Source organism: Diabrotica virgifera, chromosome 8, assembly GCF_917563875.1.
Source record: "Diabrotica virgifera virgifera chromosome 8, PGI_DIABVI_V3a".
Taxonomy (NCBI): domain Eukaryota; kingdom Metazoa; phylum Arthropoda; class Insecta; order Coleoptera; family Chrysomelidae; genus Diabrotica; species Diabrotica virgifera.
Genome location: NC_065450.1, coordinates 141724184 through 141742509, shown reverse-complemented (window position 1 = coordinate 141742509; position 18326 = coordinate 141724184). Strand labels below are relative to the sequence as shown.

At 31.1% G+C, this 18326-nt stretch overlaps 1 protein-coding gene across 2 annotated transcripts in view; it reads left to right on the top strand.

The window, feature by feature from the left end:
- Positions 1 to 18326, top strand: part of LOC126889815 (peptide transporter family 1-like) — a 234756-nt gene that overhangs the window by 205634 nt on the left and 10796 nt on the right. For both annotated transcript variants that reach the window (XM_050658479.1, XM_050658480.1), the window contains 2 exons: positions 1184 to 1493; positions 17028 to 17463. In XM_050658479.1, the coding sequence (XP_050514436.1) occupies positions 1184 to 1493; positions 17028 to 17463 (746 nt within the window). The remainder of the gene's footprint in view (positions 1 to 1183; positions 1494 to 17027; positions 17464 to 18326) is intronic.

Below are 18326 nucleotides of genomic sequence, written 5' to 3'. Positions count from 1 at the left end.
AAAAAATGACCTTAGAACCATTCCACAGTTGTCAAATGAAAGAGCATGAACTACATTTTCAACATGGTTTAAAAAAGTGAATAAAAAATGTATGTATTAGTAATAAATAATTATGCAAAAGTATCGTCAATTTTTTGTTATAAACTTTTTAAGTAATTTTTTCCAAAAAAATTAACTTTTTTACCCTGTTTTAAGTGCACAGCTACCAAGTAATCTTATCTATATCATAATTGATAAAAAATTGTAATAAATATGTATAATTTCTTATATAACAAAATTAAAAGTTTATAAGGAAAGATTTACGATACTTTTGCATAATTATTCATTGCTAATAAATGCATTTTTTATTCACTTTTTTTAAACCAAGTTAAAAATATAGCTCATGCTCTTTCATTTGACACCTGTGGAATGGTTCTAACGTCATTTTCTTCTGACTTATGTTATTGCAAAAAAATGCTCTCTGGGATAAACAATTTGAATAAAATTTAAACAATTGAATGAATGGCTTTGAAATTTTTACCACATATTAAGCACCCCAGAACCCTTATTTGACAAAAATTTCAAAGCTGTACACTAATTTTTACAACAGTTATTGCGAAAATAATTTTTTTTGCAGTTCCGACCTTTTTCGCAATTACAACAATAAATGAGTATATCAAACTTTGTAATAAGTCATTTTAAAGCTTTTTCCATAATCTCGAAGATATTTGTATTAAAAAACCGTAAGTCTCCCTGTTTTCCATTGATTTGAAAAAAAAGTGAAAAATGCCATTTTTGGCACTTAGTTGTTTATAAAAAAAATGGCCGCTAGATCCTACGCAGGAAATAGTTACACTTTGCTCTTATAGGTATTACATGTCGAAAAAACGCTTCAGTACCCTGGCTGTTCAAGTGTCATGGAAAAAACCTTATTACCCTGGACTATTAGTATAATATTAGTTATATATAAAGACATTGTCTGTGTTTTATTTAACTGAAATATACATCAACAACAACACAATAATTGCTGACAATAATCACTTATTCTCAAACCATCACTTCCTACATATTGTCTATCCAGAATAGTGTCGTCTTTTTCTCACCTGCCAGTCGTCCAGCGACAGCTCATTTTTTACAAATAAAAATAAATAAACTCTGGAGTTACTAGGTATAATATGTTATAAAAAATGTTTTGTGATTTTAGTGTGGAATAAAGAATAAGTTCAAGTCCAAAGATAAAAAGGAACATTGGCTTGATTATGCAGAAGAAAAATACGGAGAAAAACTAGTAAACGAGGTTAAGGCAACACTCCATGTTTTGGTTCTCTTTCTTCCGCTGCCGATTTTCTGGGCTCTCTATGACCAGCAAGGATCAGGATGGACTTTGATGGCAGTGAGAATGGATGGAAACATTGGATTCTACACAATTTTGCCAGATCAGATGCAAGTCGTCAATCCATTGTTGATTTTGGCTTTTATTCCACTGTTTACCTACTACGTATATCCACTTCTAGGTAATTAAATACCGTGTCATAATTAAAAAATATTATATATTCCGGTAAATGAAAAATAGTAAGCACTTACTTCCTAAAGTGTAAAATACCCAGAAATACTAGAGTTCATTATATTTATTTCATTATGTATAAGGCTCATCGAAATAAACTGCTCGTCAAAAGTTAGGGATATAGAAAATTCTGCTGATTTTCATAGTTGATTTTTTCGCGAACAGACGGATTCCGCTATTTTTTTTATTTTAGCCTTTTCTTATTTTTTGTACTTATACCGGGTGGAAGAAAAAAATATGTTTTTCTTGTGTTAAGTTTGAGACACCCTGTGGGGAAAAGCAGGTACAAATGTGAGTATACATCAGAATAATATTGTAATCTTATGTTTTGTGAACATGCAGTTGTCTGAATGTCCCTGATATCTTTAGAAACACAAAAAATAGACGGTTTTGTAATTTAACATGTGTTTTAACCGAAACAAAAGTTTGAGACACATTGTAGGGAGAAAAAGGCACAAAGGTGAGTATACCCCGATATTGTATTGTAGTCTCATATTTTTTGAATATTTTATTTTTTTAATTTCTCTGATATCTTTAATAACAAAGAAACTAGACGGCATTACTCTTTAATATGTTTTTTATGTTTCACATGTGTGATGTGATGCATGTCGTCAGTTAAAACACATATTAAAGAGTAATATCGTCTAGTTTCTTTGTTATTCAAGATAACAGAGAAATTAAAAAAATAAAATATTCACAAAATATGAGACTACAACAAAATATCGAGGTATACTCACCTTTGTGCCTTTTTCTCCCTACAAGGTGTCTCAAACTTTTGTTTCAGTTAAAACACATGTTTAATTACAAAACCGTCTATTTTTTTATTTTTAAAGATATCAGGGACATTCAAAAAACAAAATGTTCATAAAACATAAGACTAAAATACGATTTCGATATATACTCCCATTTGTACCTCGTCCTTCCTACAGGGCGTCTCAAACTTAACATAAGGAAAATATTCCTTTTCTTCCACCCGGTATAAGTACAAAAAAAAAGTTTGAGTAAACCTTTGCATAACTGTGTAAATACTAAAGAAAAGTCTAAAATAATAAAAAAAAATTAGCGGAATCCGTTAATCTGTTCACGAAAAAATCTACTATAAAAATTCAGCAGAATTTTCTATATCCCTAACTATTGACGAGCAGTTTATTAGTAGGTAGTATTTAGCGTGTGGCATAAAAATTTATCAGATCAAATAGACGTAACAAATTTTAGTCAATATTTTTTTAAATATACATTTAAAATATATTTATGTATAAAAAAATATATAAAAATTGCCACCAATACCTAATTTGAAAGATAGGTTTTTTATATCTCTTTCAGAATTGTATAGAAGCTCAAAATAATTATTAGCATATTAATGCCTTTCTAGTATTAAGCAATGTTAAGAAGGAAATTAACTACGTTTCAGAAAAATGTGACCATTAGTATGCTTTAATATGGAGCTTTATACAGTATGGTGCAAATGTTTGGAATAAATACGTTATTTCGTAAGCCGGCGACTTTAAGGAAAAATCCTGGTGTGGCAGCACGCCAAATAGAATTATATTTTAGTGACGTCACGTTGCCTAGCAACCGTCGATTCTCCCATTATGAAATTCTATTTTGTGACGTCAGTAAAATAGAATTCTATTTGGCGTGCTCTGGGCCCTGAAACAGGTCGATTTCTATTTTTAAATTATGATTTTTTTACATATACAGGGTGAGGCAGATAAAGGGCCTATTAGAAATATCTCGAGAACTAAAGATAAGAGAATAATGAAAATTGGAATACAAGGGTTTTGAGGTATGCACTATTTAATGAAATTATTTTGGTGTCTTCGCTACTTCCGGTTATACCGGAAGTTGATTGTAACTTCGTTTTTTTAAATGGAATACTCTGTATATTTTTACATTTTTGGATTCTGCTCGATGTCTTCTTTCCTAAAATATGAGGTTTTATAATATTATACAGGGTTGTTTAAAAGATAATTACAGTTTTTTATTAATTTTGTAGCAAAATTGACACCCTGTAGAATTGTACTGATTTGATATCAAAAACTCCATTTATGTTCAAGGGATTTTTAATATAGTCTATTATTATTAAAAATGAATAATATAGCGAAATATTTAATTTTAGTATACAGGGTTGGTGTAAACTCGGAATGAGTATTTTCTGAGTTTTCTTAAATCGAACACCCTGTATTTTTGTATTGTAATGAAATGATATTTTTAGTACTATTTTATTTCTTAAGCATTCTCTATACCTAGCTGCTTTAATTTGTAAGTTATTTGTAGTTCCTTAAGCCAAACACTAATTGCAACAAAAATTACGTGAAATTTTATTAGGTTTGCCGTGAAAATATTCAATCATAAATAGTTTTTAGAAAATAAACACATATTAATCTCGACTGACCCTTAATTTATTAATACTGGTTGATATATCAAAATACCTACGTAGTTAAGATTGTTGGTGTGTTTAATATTAACAAAAACATGCAATATTCTATCTAGTTGGCTATGACTTTGACACTAAATATGCTTAAACATTAATTTTTTTTGCTTAAACATTCTACTATTTTTGAAGTTCCAGTTGTTTTGCTACCATTACTAATATGAATTTTTCTAATTAGGAACTGCTTCAGATGTTTTTTTGTTCTAGGAGAGTATAACAAATAAAAAAATGTACTACTATCAATAAGAATTTATCATCAGCAATTCCATAATAGATGACAACCAAAAAGAGAAACTGTTTAAAATTTACTAGAGCGGTTTCAATGAACTGGACATTTAGATTACGAGAAATCTGATCGAAAAAAACTATTGTAAATGATTAAAATGAATTAAATGTTAGTGTCACTGAGAATCTGCATATTAGTATGAACGTTCTCGTAATCTAAGTGTCTAGTTCGTCGAAACTATTCTAGTAAACTTTGAGAAGTTTCTTTCTTGGTTGTCGTCTATCAGGGAGTTGCAGATGATAAATTCTTATTGCTAGTAGTAAATTTTTGTTATACTCTCCTCGAACAAAAACTTTACTAATCAGTTCCCCATTACAAAAATTTATATTAATAATGGTAACAAAGCAACGGGAACTATAAAAATAATACAATGCCTAATGTTTAATCAAGTTTAGTGTCAAAGCCATAGCCAACTAGGTAGAATATGGTTTGTTTTTATTAATATTTTATGCACCAACAATCTTAACTACGTAGGTATTTTAATATATCAACCAGTATTGATAAATTAAGGGTCAGTCGAGATTAATATGTGTTTATTTTCAAAAAATTATTTATGATTGAATATTTTCAAGGCAAACCTAATAAAATTTCACCTAATATTTGTTGCAATTAATGTTTGGCTTAAAGAACTACGAATAACTTAGAAATTAAAGCAGTTAGGTATAGGGAATGCTTAAGAAATAAAAAAGTACTATAAAATATCATTTCACTACAATACAAAAATACAGGGTGTTCCATTTAAGAAAACTCAGAAAATACTCATTCCAAGTTGTGACCAACCCTTTATACTAAAATTAAACATTTCGCTATATTATTAATTTGTAATAATAATAGACTATATTAAAAATCATTTGAACGTATATGGAGTTTTTGATATCAAATCAGTACAATTCTACGGGGTGTGAAGTTTGCTACAAAATTTATAAAAAACCGTAATTATCTTTTAAACTACCCTGTATAATATTACAAAACCTCATATTTTAAGAAAGAAAACATCGAGCAGAATCCAAAAATGTAAAAATATACAGGGTGTTCCATTAAAAAAACGAAGTTACAATCCACTTCCGGTATAACCGGAAGTAGCAAAGAGACCAAAATATTTTTATTAAATAGTTCATACCTCAAAACCACTGTATTCCAATTTTCATAATTCTCTTACCTTTAGTTCTCGAGATATTTCTAATAGGCCCTTTATCTGCCTCACCCTATATATCTGTCATACTAGCGACTTCATTCATCTGGGTGTAATGACGTAATCGATGATTTTTTAAATGAAAATACGGGTCGTGTGCTAGCTCACTTGAAAGGTTATTCAATTCTCTATATAGTAATATAAACATTAGCATAATTATTTATACGGAGTGTCCAAAAAAGTGTTTGCTTTAACTTAGTAGACACAAAAAGAAGAATTTATGTTATTTATTTAATTCAAAATATATTTTACTGCTGTCAGAAAATATAAAAAAATGTTTATTTGAAAAATAAACCTTTTTTCGCCTTAATTAAATATTCAAACTGTAAATTGGCAAGTGGGTGGCAACTTGAGCATTGAATTTAAGCGAAAAACAATGTTTATATGTTAAATAAATATTTATTTCTGTTTTGTGACAGTAGTAAAATAAATTTTGAATTAAATAAATTGCATAGATTCTTCTTTTTGTGTTAATTAATTTAATTAAAAAAAAAAATTTAACACTAAAAAAATAATAATTATACTAATGTTTATACTACTATATTATAGAGAATTGGATAACTTTTCAAATGAGCTAGCACACGACCCCTATTCTCATTTAAAAAAAGTCATCCATTACGGCATCACGCCCAAATAGATAACGTCACTAATACAGGGTGTCCCAGACTAATTTACCCACGCTATATCTCTTAAACGGATAGAGATTTTTGAATGGGACAAAAGGTGATATATTCTACTTATAATACACTTTAATATGGTATACAAAAAAATCATCCCCCAAATAATCGTCCCTTAGTTACAACCCGTAACTTTAATTTTTTTAATAGCACCCTGTATATTTTTTTATAGTTTTGGATGTGGTCTTTTATCGTCTATTCAACACATTTTTTGAAAATAAAATCGGTTCGGAAATAACCTAGAAACTATCAGTTTATTTTTGTTAAATTTTATGTCCCAGACTAATTTATCCAGGCTATATTTCTTAAACGAATAGAAATTTTCGAATGGCACAAAAACTGATCTCTTCCATTTGTAATACACTTTCATATGGCGTAGAAAAAATTCATCCCCTAAATATTCATCCCTAACTTACAGGGTGCTATTTAAAAAAAATTAAGTTAGGGGTTGTAACTAAGGGATGAATATTTAGGGGATATTTTTTTCTACGCCATATTAAAGTGTATTACAAATGGAATAGATCAGTTTTTGTCCCATTCGAAAATCTCTATTCGTTTATGAAATATAGCCTTGATAAATTAGTCTGGGACACATAATTAATAAAACATCAACTGATATTTTCTTGGTTATTTACGAACCGATTTTATTTTCAAAAAATGTGTTGAATAGACGATAGAAGACCACATCCAAAACTATAAAACATATACAGGGTTCTATTAAAAAAATTAAAGTTAGGGGTTGTAACTAAGGGATGATTATTTAGGGGACGATTTTTTTGTACGCCATATTAAAGTGTATTACAAGTAGAATATATCACCTTTTTTCCCATTCGAAAATCTCTATTCGTTTAAGAGATATAGTGTGGGTAAATTAGTCAATATGCCAACAACTCATAATTTAGAAGTAAATATCGACCTGTTTCGGGATTTTTCCTCAAGTCGCCGACTTACGAAATACCGAATTTATTCCAAACATGTGCACCATACTGGATAATAGTCTATCTCTTAGTAAAGTTAATCATCAAAATGTATTAGGAATTACTTCTACCCAGAACCTTTAAAGGGAAATTTAAAAAAATGAAAGAAAATGTGGCGGCCGTAGCTTAGCAGCTAAGGTAATGGCATTTTAAGCCGTGGCACACAGATTCAATTCTCGACACCGACAACAAAATTTTCAATGTCTAAAAATTTTACCGAATCGTTATCATGTTTCAGAGGACACGTAGAGCCATGGGTGCCCTTGAGCTATTGCCCTTCGACACTAATTAGCTGAGACATTGTTAAACATGCAATAGGGAACTTGCATAAAATTTGAAATTCGAAAAAAGTGCTATAAATCACCAGAACATAATTTAAAATATATATCACAAAAAAAAGTTGTTTGTGTCTTTCGTTTGGCCCCTAAAGACGATTAAAATCGAGAGAAAATACAAATTATAGCAGACAGTCCAAAACGTGCTCTCATTGTTGGTGACGTCATAAAGATAAAAATGTTCAAGGTCCGCGCCATTAATTCACTACGTTTGATATTTATTTACTTGTAGTCATTTTGTGGTGTATCTCAGTTTTATTAATCTGTAGAGTTGCTGTGAACTATATATTTCAAAATATTTGAATTTTTTTGTTAAGACATTTTTTTAATTACCGAAAAGGTTTTTTCTAAAGGGCAGTCTGAAAGCTCACTCATTATGAACATAAAACTTTATTATTATGATTAGTTTATTTTAATTTTATAGTAAAAACAGTTCCAGAGACATATTTTTCGGTAAATATCATTCAACCTGTAATGTATGCATATCTACCTGTTATGAAAACAACAGTTAAATTAATTCGCATTTTTGTAAATCCCTCATGTAAATCTATTGGGACAATCTGTATTGTTTTTGAAAGATTTAATTCTCTGAAAACTTGAGTGTTAGTTTGATAAAACCGACATATGTTTGCTATTTATCGTCTTCGGAGTAAAAGGCATGTCGCTTTGCCAAAGAAGAATAAACATGTGAGTGGCCCTTTTTCAGGCAGAAAAGTGTAAACTAAGATTTTAACGCAGTGATTTGAATATATTTTGAGTAGTCTCTAGCCAGCCTCTCTAGGCGAAGTGTCAGTGGGTGTTTCTCTTTTCGCCGTGAAAATACGTTACGCTCTCGCAATAATTACTCCTCTCGCTAATTGTCAACACGGAAATTTGTATAACTCTTTCTCTCTTTTTCGCTACTAAGACAATTTATCGTTAAGTCGCTTATTTGTCAAACTCGTTGTTGTTAATAAATGTTTTTGTCGCTTATAACTTTTATTTCTCGTATGCACAACCCCTTCATATCGTGTTAATTAGTAACTATAAAACCAGACCAAATTAAATCTTAGAACCAGTTCTTCTAAAAGTTCACTGTTTTGTATAATCGAAGGGCTCTATGCTTTGGGGACAAGCGGGTGTGGTCCTAAAATATTCACCTATGTCCAATTAGGCAAAAGGTAATAATTAAACCGTTTTTGCCACGATGGGGTGAGATTCAATAAAAACTCACAACACTACCAAAATATACCAAAAGTTGTACTTTCTTTTTGTTCAAAATACGGTTGATTAAAAAACTATTAAGCAGACAACAGCTATTAAATACTTACATTAAAATTATCTTCACATACATGACGACCTTGAGAATGAATCAAAATTTCTTTAATGTCCATTTAACGTGCATGTAACTACTTCATCAAACTCCGTTTCTTATCGACTGGTAATCTAATAAATATTTTATTGGGGGTTTTAATGGTTGTACTAACTTTTACAACCGTAATAATGGTACTAAACAACGCTTATAGTATTTACTTTTATTGTCCATAGTAAACACACACACAATTAAATACTATCTCTCCAAAAACTGTATCAAACACCAATATCAACAAAATGGTTTATACTTTTATATGAGACAGAAGAAGTCATTACAGAATATAACTTGGTGACGTCTTGGTGAAAGTGTTTGCGCTTTTTTCGTTCGTTTGAAATAATTTAACTATACAGAAGAATTTAAATTTGTATTGCTGAAAATCTTATTTTTAAACGAAACTGAACACTATTATGCATTAAAACAAAAATGTGCAAGTTCCCTATTGGCACCTGTAATATCTTGGAAATGATACTATAATTATGGTAAAATACTTTTATTCCCGCGAAAAGGGTAAATAACAATCAAATACAACGTTTTGGTTTTACAGAATTTCACAAGTGTTCTTTTTAGGTTGACAGCTGACGGTTAGCAGGCAGCCCGTCAGCTATCACCCTAAGGTCTGGCTCACACTATCTAAAGCTACGACACTACAATACCTCCCCTCACAAATTCAAGCGCTGGGGTGGTTTAATATTACGCTTCGACCGCTCGCTTATATTAACTTGACCCTTTTTAGCTGTAACTTCAGATGCAATCTGAGGATAAGGTTGATCAGCTAAATCTTCGTCGATTTTAATTTCTTCCTGTCCCCGACTCTCATTTGTTTGAGCATAGGGCTCGTTTACCGATTCATTTAATAGCAATTTTGGTTGGATATTCAAATCTAACTTCGGAAAATGTATAGCACTTGGTCCCTGTTCCCCAGTGAAGCACTTATTTTCAGGACCTTCCCTATCAACTTTTTCAACCTGATCCTCCACTATATCTGATTGATTCCGCCGAATTTGATTTAAATGTCTCTTCCAAATCAAATTCTCATGAATCAGTTTACACAAATAAATTCTATCATTTAAAACTTCGTCTATTACACTCTCGACCCATATTTTTCTATTTGGATTTCGATAGTCCCTGCACCAAACTTTATCCCCTCCTACAAAGCAATCTTCTCTTTTTCCTTTATAATTTAGAATTTGATTTTCCGCTTTTTCTTTGGATAAAACCCCTTTTAGTGACAATAATTCTAAACGTGTACGTACTTTAGTTTTAAACATCATACTGCTAGGTGACATACCAGTAGTATCATGTATAGAATTTCGATATGAAAATAAATATCTGTAAATTAAAGTTTCAAGTTGAATATTTCTATTTTTTTCATCTTTTTCATCTTTTTCATCTTTTTTTCATCTTTTTAATCCTAATTTAACCGATTTAACACAGTGTTCTGCAAACCCATTGGTTTGAGGGATGAGTGGGTGGAGATGTTACAATCTTAACTCCGTTATTACTCAAAAAATCAATAAAATTTTCAGATGTAAATTGGGTCCCATTATCCGTTTCTACTATACGCGGTATTCCAAAACGTGAAAAACATTCCCTAAATTTACTAATAGTATGTTCCGAATCCGGAGTGTTCATTATAAAAACCTCTAGCCATTTAGTGTATGTGTCTACAATAATTAAAATCGTCTTTGCCCTAATAGACCCTAGAAAATCAGCATGTATTTTTTCATATATGTAGTTAGACTCCTGTGACTTTATCAACTTAGCCTTAGGCGGATCTGGCCGCAATTGGCAACAAACCTTACAATTATTTACCTGTTGTTCAATCTCGTTGTCTAGCGATGGCCACCAAAAATATGAACGGGCACTGGATTTCATCTTAGTCATACCTTCGTGATTACTGTGTAATTCTCTAAGTAACTGCCCTCTCAGTGCAACAGGAATTACCGCTCGATATCCCCACATTATAATTCCTTGCTCAATAGAAAGCTCCTGCCTCCTGGCTATAAACGGTTTCAAAAGTTCATTTTCAGTGTGCTTCGGAAATCCATATCTAATAAAATTAAACACTGTGTCCAAAATTAGATCTTTTCTTGATTCTGACCGCAGTTTTATAGAATCTATAGGTATTAAGCTCTCAACCATATTTAAATAATCAGATTCAGGCTCATCATTTTCGTAATAGTCCTGTAAACGCAATCGTGACAAAGCATCTGCTTTTGAGTTTTCCACTCCTCTGATAAACCTAAAAGTATAATCAAAACTAGCTAGAACCAAAGACCATCTTTGAATTCGACCAGCCGCCATTTTCGGTAAGCTTTTATATTCACCAAAGATTGATTTCAATGGTTTGTGATCACTTAAAATTTCGAACTTCCGTCCTGCCAAATATTGGTACAATTTAGATACTGACCAGTAGACAGCCAGAGCCTCCTTCATAATTTGAGAGTAATTTCGTTCTGCTTTGTTTAATACCCTCGAGATATAGCATATAGGCCTCTCACTCCCATCTGGTAACACATGCGACAGAACTCCCCCGATTCCGTAATCACTCGCATCACACGCTAAACGAATTGGTTTATCTGGGTCATAATTAAAGACTGGATTATATGCAAAATGCATATGCATATATATGCTGCATATTTCTCATGTTTTTCATAAATGCATATGCCTTGCATATTTGGAGATTTAAGAGCATATAAATGCATATTTTGATGGGAATTTACTCTACCCCATTTAAAAATAAGGTATATATTAGTAACATCAACATCCATTAAAATAAAATGTGAAAGTAAATATTTTGCTGTTAAGCTCCTTTGTTGTTGTACCCATAAACATAATGGGCGTTATTTATAGCTGCAGGTATCATTATCCGGATATTTAAGATTTATAGACTTCTCAGAATTTACAAATTACCTAAGTAAATACCGATTATATTTTGAATAACATTACAAATATTACCTGTACTTTCTGCTGGTGTCGGCCAACTATGAATTATTCTGGGAAAACCAACCAAAACGAAATTTTAAGGCAGCGTTGCCAATTTAGCTTATTTTATGCTAGATTTGGCATATTTTTGTGTTGTTTAGCTTATTTATTTCTTGTTTAGCATATAGCATATTTTCTAGCATATTAAATAATATAAAAATTATTTAGTAAAAATCGAAAATCTTCTAATTCAGAACAAATTTTTATGTTGGCCTTACAATTACTAAAACAACTTAGGAACTCTCTCACAGGAACTTGAAACTGATATCAGTGAGTCAAATCTGATTCCTAACAAAAAATGTTTAACCATTCACACATACACACCTACATCAGCAAATCCCTTCGCCTTCAATAATGTTTATATTAGTACTTATGTCTGTGGACCATGAGATTACTATTAACTACAGGATCATGTTTCAGCATTTTTTAAAACAAATAATTTATCTGTACTGGGTTATGCTTGCTATAGGGATTTTTTATTAGTTGATAATGGAATACCTACTGTTGAACTGATCATTCCATCATTCTTGTGAGGTTTGGCAAATACTATATTGGTCGAGTTGGCAACACTGTTTTAAGGGTAGGATAGATTATTTTATTTTATGAATGGTTAGTCTTAAATCAATCGCCGATTATTCAACTTTTGTGATTGCAAGTTATTGACTATACTGTGTAAAAAAATCATTTTATTATTATTGTGAAAATGCCTAAAGTAGCAAGGGAAAAATCAAGTCTTCTCAGAAGTTGGATTGGAAGTAACAATCATCTAAAAGTTATCGACAGTGAAAGTATGTTTTGCACCATTTGTGATAAAAAGGTAAGTTCTCCACTTCAATAGATTTTTAAACTTATCAAACTTCTTTGCACATCTATGTGTCTGTCTATTCTAAAATGACAAACCGTCCCATTTCTTCAAAAACTGTTTTTTAAAGTTCGCAACGGTTTGGCTTATACAGAGCGAGGTGTTGAGAGTGGCCCACCCTGTATACTACGGTACACTGACTGTACTTTATTGTTTGACGATTTCAATTTCACTTTGAGAAATAAAAAAAAATTGGGGGAGGTTTAAAAAGTTTGATCATTTTAATGTAGGTATCTATTTACGAAAACATCTAAAACATCATTATCATTATATTCCAGATTCCATGTCAAAAGAAATTCCAAGTAGTTCAACACATAAAAACTTCACTTCACCAAACTAAGCTATCAAAAAATGATAATAAACCTCGCCAGCAGATTCTACAGAACAGTTTGCAGATTCAGAATACGTCAGTTGGGCAAGAAACCTTTGCAAAGGATTTATGCCATTTTTTTTGAACTGCAATATCCCTCTGCACAAGTTAGAACATAAATCATGTCAAAACTTTTTAAAAACTTATTGCAAGATTAAAGATAAACCAGCTCAAATACCAAGTTCTTCAACTCTTCGGAAAAAATATGTCAGTGCATGTTACAAAGATGTGATGACGAGTATTAAAAATCAGTTAAAAGCCGATTATCTTTGGATTTCCGTCGACGAAACAACGGATACAAAGGGTCGACAAATTGCGAATCTAATTGTTGGAGTTCTTAACGACTCTGGCGATTTTAAAAACTCATACTTAATTAGTGTAAAATGTTTGGAAAAAACAAACTATGCTACAATAGCTAGATTTGTTAACGAATCCCTAACAAATTTTTTTTTACCTGATCAAGTACCATTTGAAAAAATATTATTAATGCTTAGTGATGCCGCCTCATATATGATGAAAGCTGCATCCAATCTTAAAATCTTTTTCCCTAATTTAATTCACTGTACATGTTTGGCGCACGGCCTAAACAGAGTTGCAGAGAAAGTTAGAATTGAATTTCCCAATGTAAACACCTTAATAAATAATGTAAAAAAAGTATTTCTGAAAGCACCACTACGTGTACAGGTATATAGGGAGATGCTTCCCGATATTCCTTTACCACCAGAACCAGTATTAACCAGATGGGGAACTTGGCTTAAAAGTGCTATATTTTTATCTGAACACTACGACGACATCAAAAGCGTTATTTCAAGTTTTGATCCGACTTGTACCGCTATTGATAACTGTCAAAATATTTTTAAAGAAAAGTCTATTAAAAATCAATTGTTGTATATAAAATCGAATTTCGATATCATTGAAAGTTCAATTACAAAATTAGAGGCTCAAAATTTATGTCTTCACAATAGTATGTCTATTGTTGATTCGGTTAAACAGAAAATAACAAATCTGAATGGGGAAATTGGAGTAAAAATTAAAGATAAACTTGATGACGTTTTAAACAAAAATGAGGGTTTCACTTTATTGCGTTCAATAAATAATATAATCAATTTTGGAAACTTCGATGAAAATATTAATATGGATCCGTCTCTAATAGCAAAGTTTAAATATGCCCCAATTACATCTTGTGACGTTGAGAGATCTTTTTCTGCCTATAAACAAATATTAACAGATAGAAGACATAATATTAGTTTAGAAAATATGAATCAATATATGATTATTTATTGTAACAATAAAAATATGTAAATTTGTTTTATTGTACTCTTTTTATAATATTAGTTTAGAAAATATGAATCAATATTGTAACAATAAAAATATGTACATTTATTTTATTGTACTCTTATTTATCTTGTGGTCAAAATAAAATATTTTGCCGTTTTATTTGTCACAAAACCTGAAGTTAAAAAAATATATTAAGAAATAATAATACAATTTGGTTTAAATTCAAACCTATTTATTTATTTTTATTATTTTTTATTTATTTATGTATTTAACGTAAACCATAAAATTATTCATATAAAAATAAGTGCATATATAAATGCATATTTGCATGTTAATTGTGCATATTCAGCTTGTTTTAAAATGCATATTGCATGCATATTTTAGACATTTTTTAGTGCATATTTTCCAGTCTCTAGTCATAATGTACTAAAATATTTTGTGAAGCTAACTCAGTCTTTGCATATTGAAAAGCATTTTCACATTGTTTTGTCCATTTAATTTTTTTTATTTTTCCTACTAACTCATATAACGGTTTTAATTTCCCTTGTAAATTTTCACAAAAACGAGAATAATAATTTATCATACCCGCAAAAGCCCTAACCTCTGTAACATTCTTGGGTCTAGGAGCACTTATGATTGCTCTTACCTTTTCTTCGTCTTTTTCAACCCCTTTTGTGATATTTTGTGTCCCAAATAATGAATGTTTTCTTTGAAAAATTCACATTTTTTTCCATTTAATCTAAACCCTGCCCTTTCTAATCTTTAACACTTCCTCTAAATTTTCTAAATGCTCTCTTTCGTCTTTCCCTGTTACAACTACATCGTCCAGAAAATTTACCGTGCCCTGACACCCCTGCAAAACCTTTTCAATTACATTTTGAAAAATAGAACAGGCCGGCTTCGTACCATATGGTAACCGCTTTATTCTGTATATACCTAGAGGTGTGCTCAACGATAATATCTCACTAGCTTTATCATCTAGTACTAACTGATTATAAGCATTGAGAAAATCGAGTTTTGAATATGTTTGTCCACCCTGTAACGCGACCAAAATATCCTCAATACGGGGCAATGGATGGTTGAAATCTTTTAAATATTTATTAACTGTGATTTTATAGTTAGCGCAAACACGGATGTCTTTGCCATTGGGTTTCATAACTGGTACTAATGGAGTTCCCCACAGAGAATTATCTGCCCGTTCAATAGCACCCTCTGATTCTAACCGCTTTAGTTCCACCTCCACCTTTTCACGAAAAGCAAATGGTAATGGATGAGGTTTGTGGAAAACTTGTTTTACATTTTCATCTATTTCTAAAGTAACTTTTTCCCCATTGTACGTACCCAACTCCCTTTGAAATAATTTTGAATATTTTGACAACATTTTATTCAATTCATTGTTTTTATTTTGAAGAGCTACTTCATTAATTGTAATTTCAGAATTTTTTAATGACAAGTTAAATTTATTAATTAGATCACGACCTAACAACATTTTAGTAGCTTTCTTCACTATTGTAAAATTACAAATTTTTGAAATATTCTGTATAGAAATTTTTACACTAATTTTCCCTTCTGGATTAACAATTTCTCCAGAGTGGGTTTTTAATTTAATACCTGTTTTATTCAAAGGAATGTAGCTTAAATTATCTAAGTAAAATTTATATGGCATGCAAGAAATACCTGCTCCAGTATCCAATTCCATCTGCGTGGACACCTTATTATCTATTACCACTGGAATACATAGTGGCCTTATGAAGTTAACTTGTTGGACATCTGTTAAATTGTACAATGAAAGTATGTTCTAATTTTCTTCCTCTTCCACCAAATGATTACGCTCTAATTTGCATGCTGCCATAATATGGCCCTTTCTCCCACATTTTTTACAAATAAATGTTTGGTACTTACATTTACTAAAATTGTGCTTGGTTTTATTACAGAAATTACACCTTAAGTCTTCTGGATCTTCCTCTCTATCACCATATCTATCCACTCTATTCTCACCATTCCTCGAAATATTACTACTAGAGCTAGAAGTACTACTTGATTTTTGTTTAACTACTTGCAGCTTATTAACTTCAGCATTATTTATGGACTGCTCTCTCAAGGCTGCTTCTTTGTTCAACGCTATCTCTAACATGTTTTGAAACTTTTTGGGTGGACTCTCCTCACACAAACGAGCAATCTGAAAGGAGATTACCGGCAAAAATTCTAAGATATTATTATATGTGAATATTTTTCATTATTTTATAAGTTCTTGGCAGATACCACGAATTTGTGTATAGGTAAAGTTAGCTCTGTAGAGAATTTGTACAGTCGAACCCGCTTATTAGAATACCGGTTATAGGAATATCCCGCTTTAAGGAATATAAATTTGAGGTATCAAACGTTTCTACTAGACACTAATGATCGGTTATTAGAATATCCCGTTTATAAGAATACTTTTGACTGGCACGAAGGCTAGTCCAATAAGCGGGTTCGGCTGTATTTATTTTTTGTATTTTAGAATTTGATATTCTTTCCTGTATGTTGAGCGACATTGGAAACAATGAGTTTTACTTTTTTCTTCCGCGTTGCTAAAAATATTTGTGGGAGTACTTACCTGTATGTATGTGTATATGTATATGTTTTGTATGAATAAGATGCTCTCCATAAAAAACAGTAAACTGAAATAAATTATTAATATCTGTTTCCCTTTGTGGTTAGATTAAATTCCTATAGCATTCTAACAATGTTTTAGGAAAATGCAACTTACTGAAGACTTCTCTGCAGCGAATGGCTTGTGGAGGACTTTTAGCAGCTGTCGCTTTTGCCGTTTCTGCATTTGTCACCATGGCTATTGAAAAAAATGATCCAGTGTTGCCATCAGCTGGTAACTTACAATTAAGGGTGTATAATCCGTCAAACTGTCAGATGTCTTTAAGCACCGATGTAACAGAAATAAAGTCATTTTCCTTGGATCCAATATCTTCATATGTGATGACGGATATTGACTGGAGTGGAAATAAATCTGTAACGTTTACATTTGAATCTAATAGTAAAGAATGCCCAGGTGGTCAAGAAACGTTTGATCTATTAGAAAAGAATGCCTATGGTGTTTTTATCCAATCAAATGGGACGATCCGCTTTTATAAAGATGACGTTGCTAAGAGTAAAACTGGTTATCCTTTAGTGAGGTGAGTTTATATTAACTAATTTCTTTTGGATTTAATTTTCAACTTGTTATACTAATACAATATAAAAAATAAGTTTAATTTTTTACGTCTCTTTCTTTATTGGAATTTGAACATTATTTATATAATTTTGAATCGATATTCTGGTCAAAGAAACATAATTTCCCAAAACAATAAAAAAATCATAAAAATTGGAATATCACCACAAACGTCAATTACAAAAATTGAAAAATCTTCTGTGTAAAACGTATATTTAGTTTAAATGAGTTGACCGTTTTTAAAATAAATATACCTTTTACACAGAAGATTTTTCTTAAATTTTTGTAATTAATGGTATACACTACAGGAAATTTTTCCTTGTGGATTTTAAACACCAATTGCCAATCTGGACCTCCCCTTACCGTCGAAGAAGTAAAGTATGCCATCAAAACTACCAAAGATTTTAAAGCAGTAGCTCATTTTCAGATCATTCAGAATTCTTAAAACTTATGGATTACGATGGCATAAAATGGTTGACAAATATATTTAACAATATGTATATATGACACAGGCATCATTCCCCAAATATGGCTAGAATCAACTTTTATAAATCTTCCAAAAACCCAATGCGAGAAAGTGCGAAGACTATAGAATTATAAGCCTTATGAGCCATTGACTTAAAACATTTCTAAAGGTCATTCACAAAAGAATATTATACAAAATGCGAGGAACAACTAACAAGAACACCATTCGGATTTCGTGATGCTCTGCGAACACGGGAAGTTCTTTTTGCTGTACAAGTGCTATTTCAGAGATGCAGGGATGTAAATTGTGCGATATACGTATGCTTTATAGATTACCAGAAAGCATTTAACAGAGTAAAACAT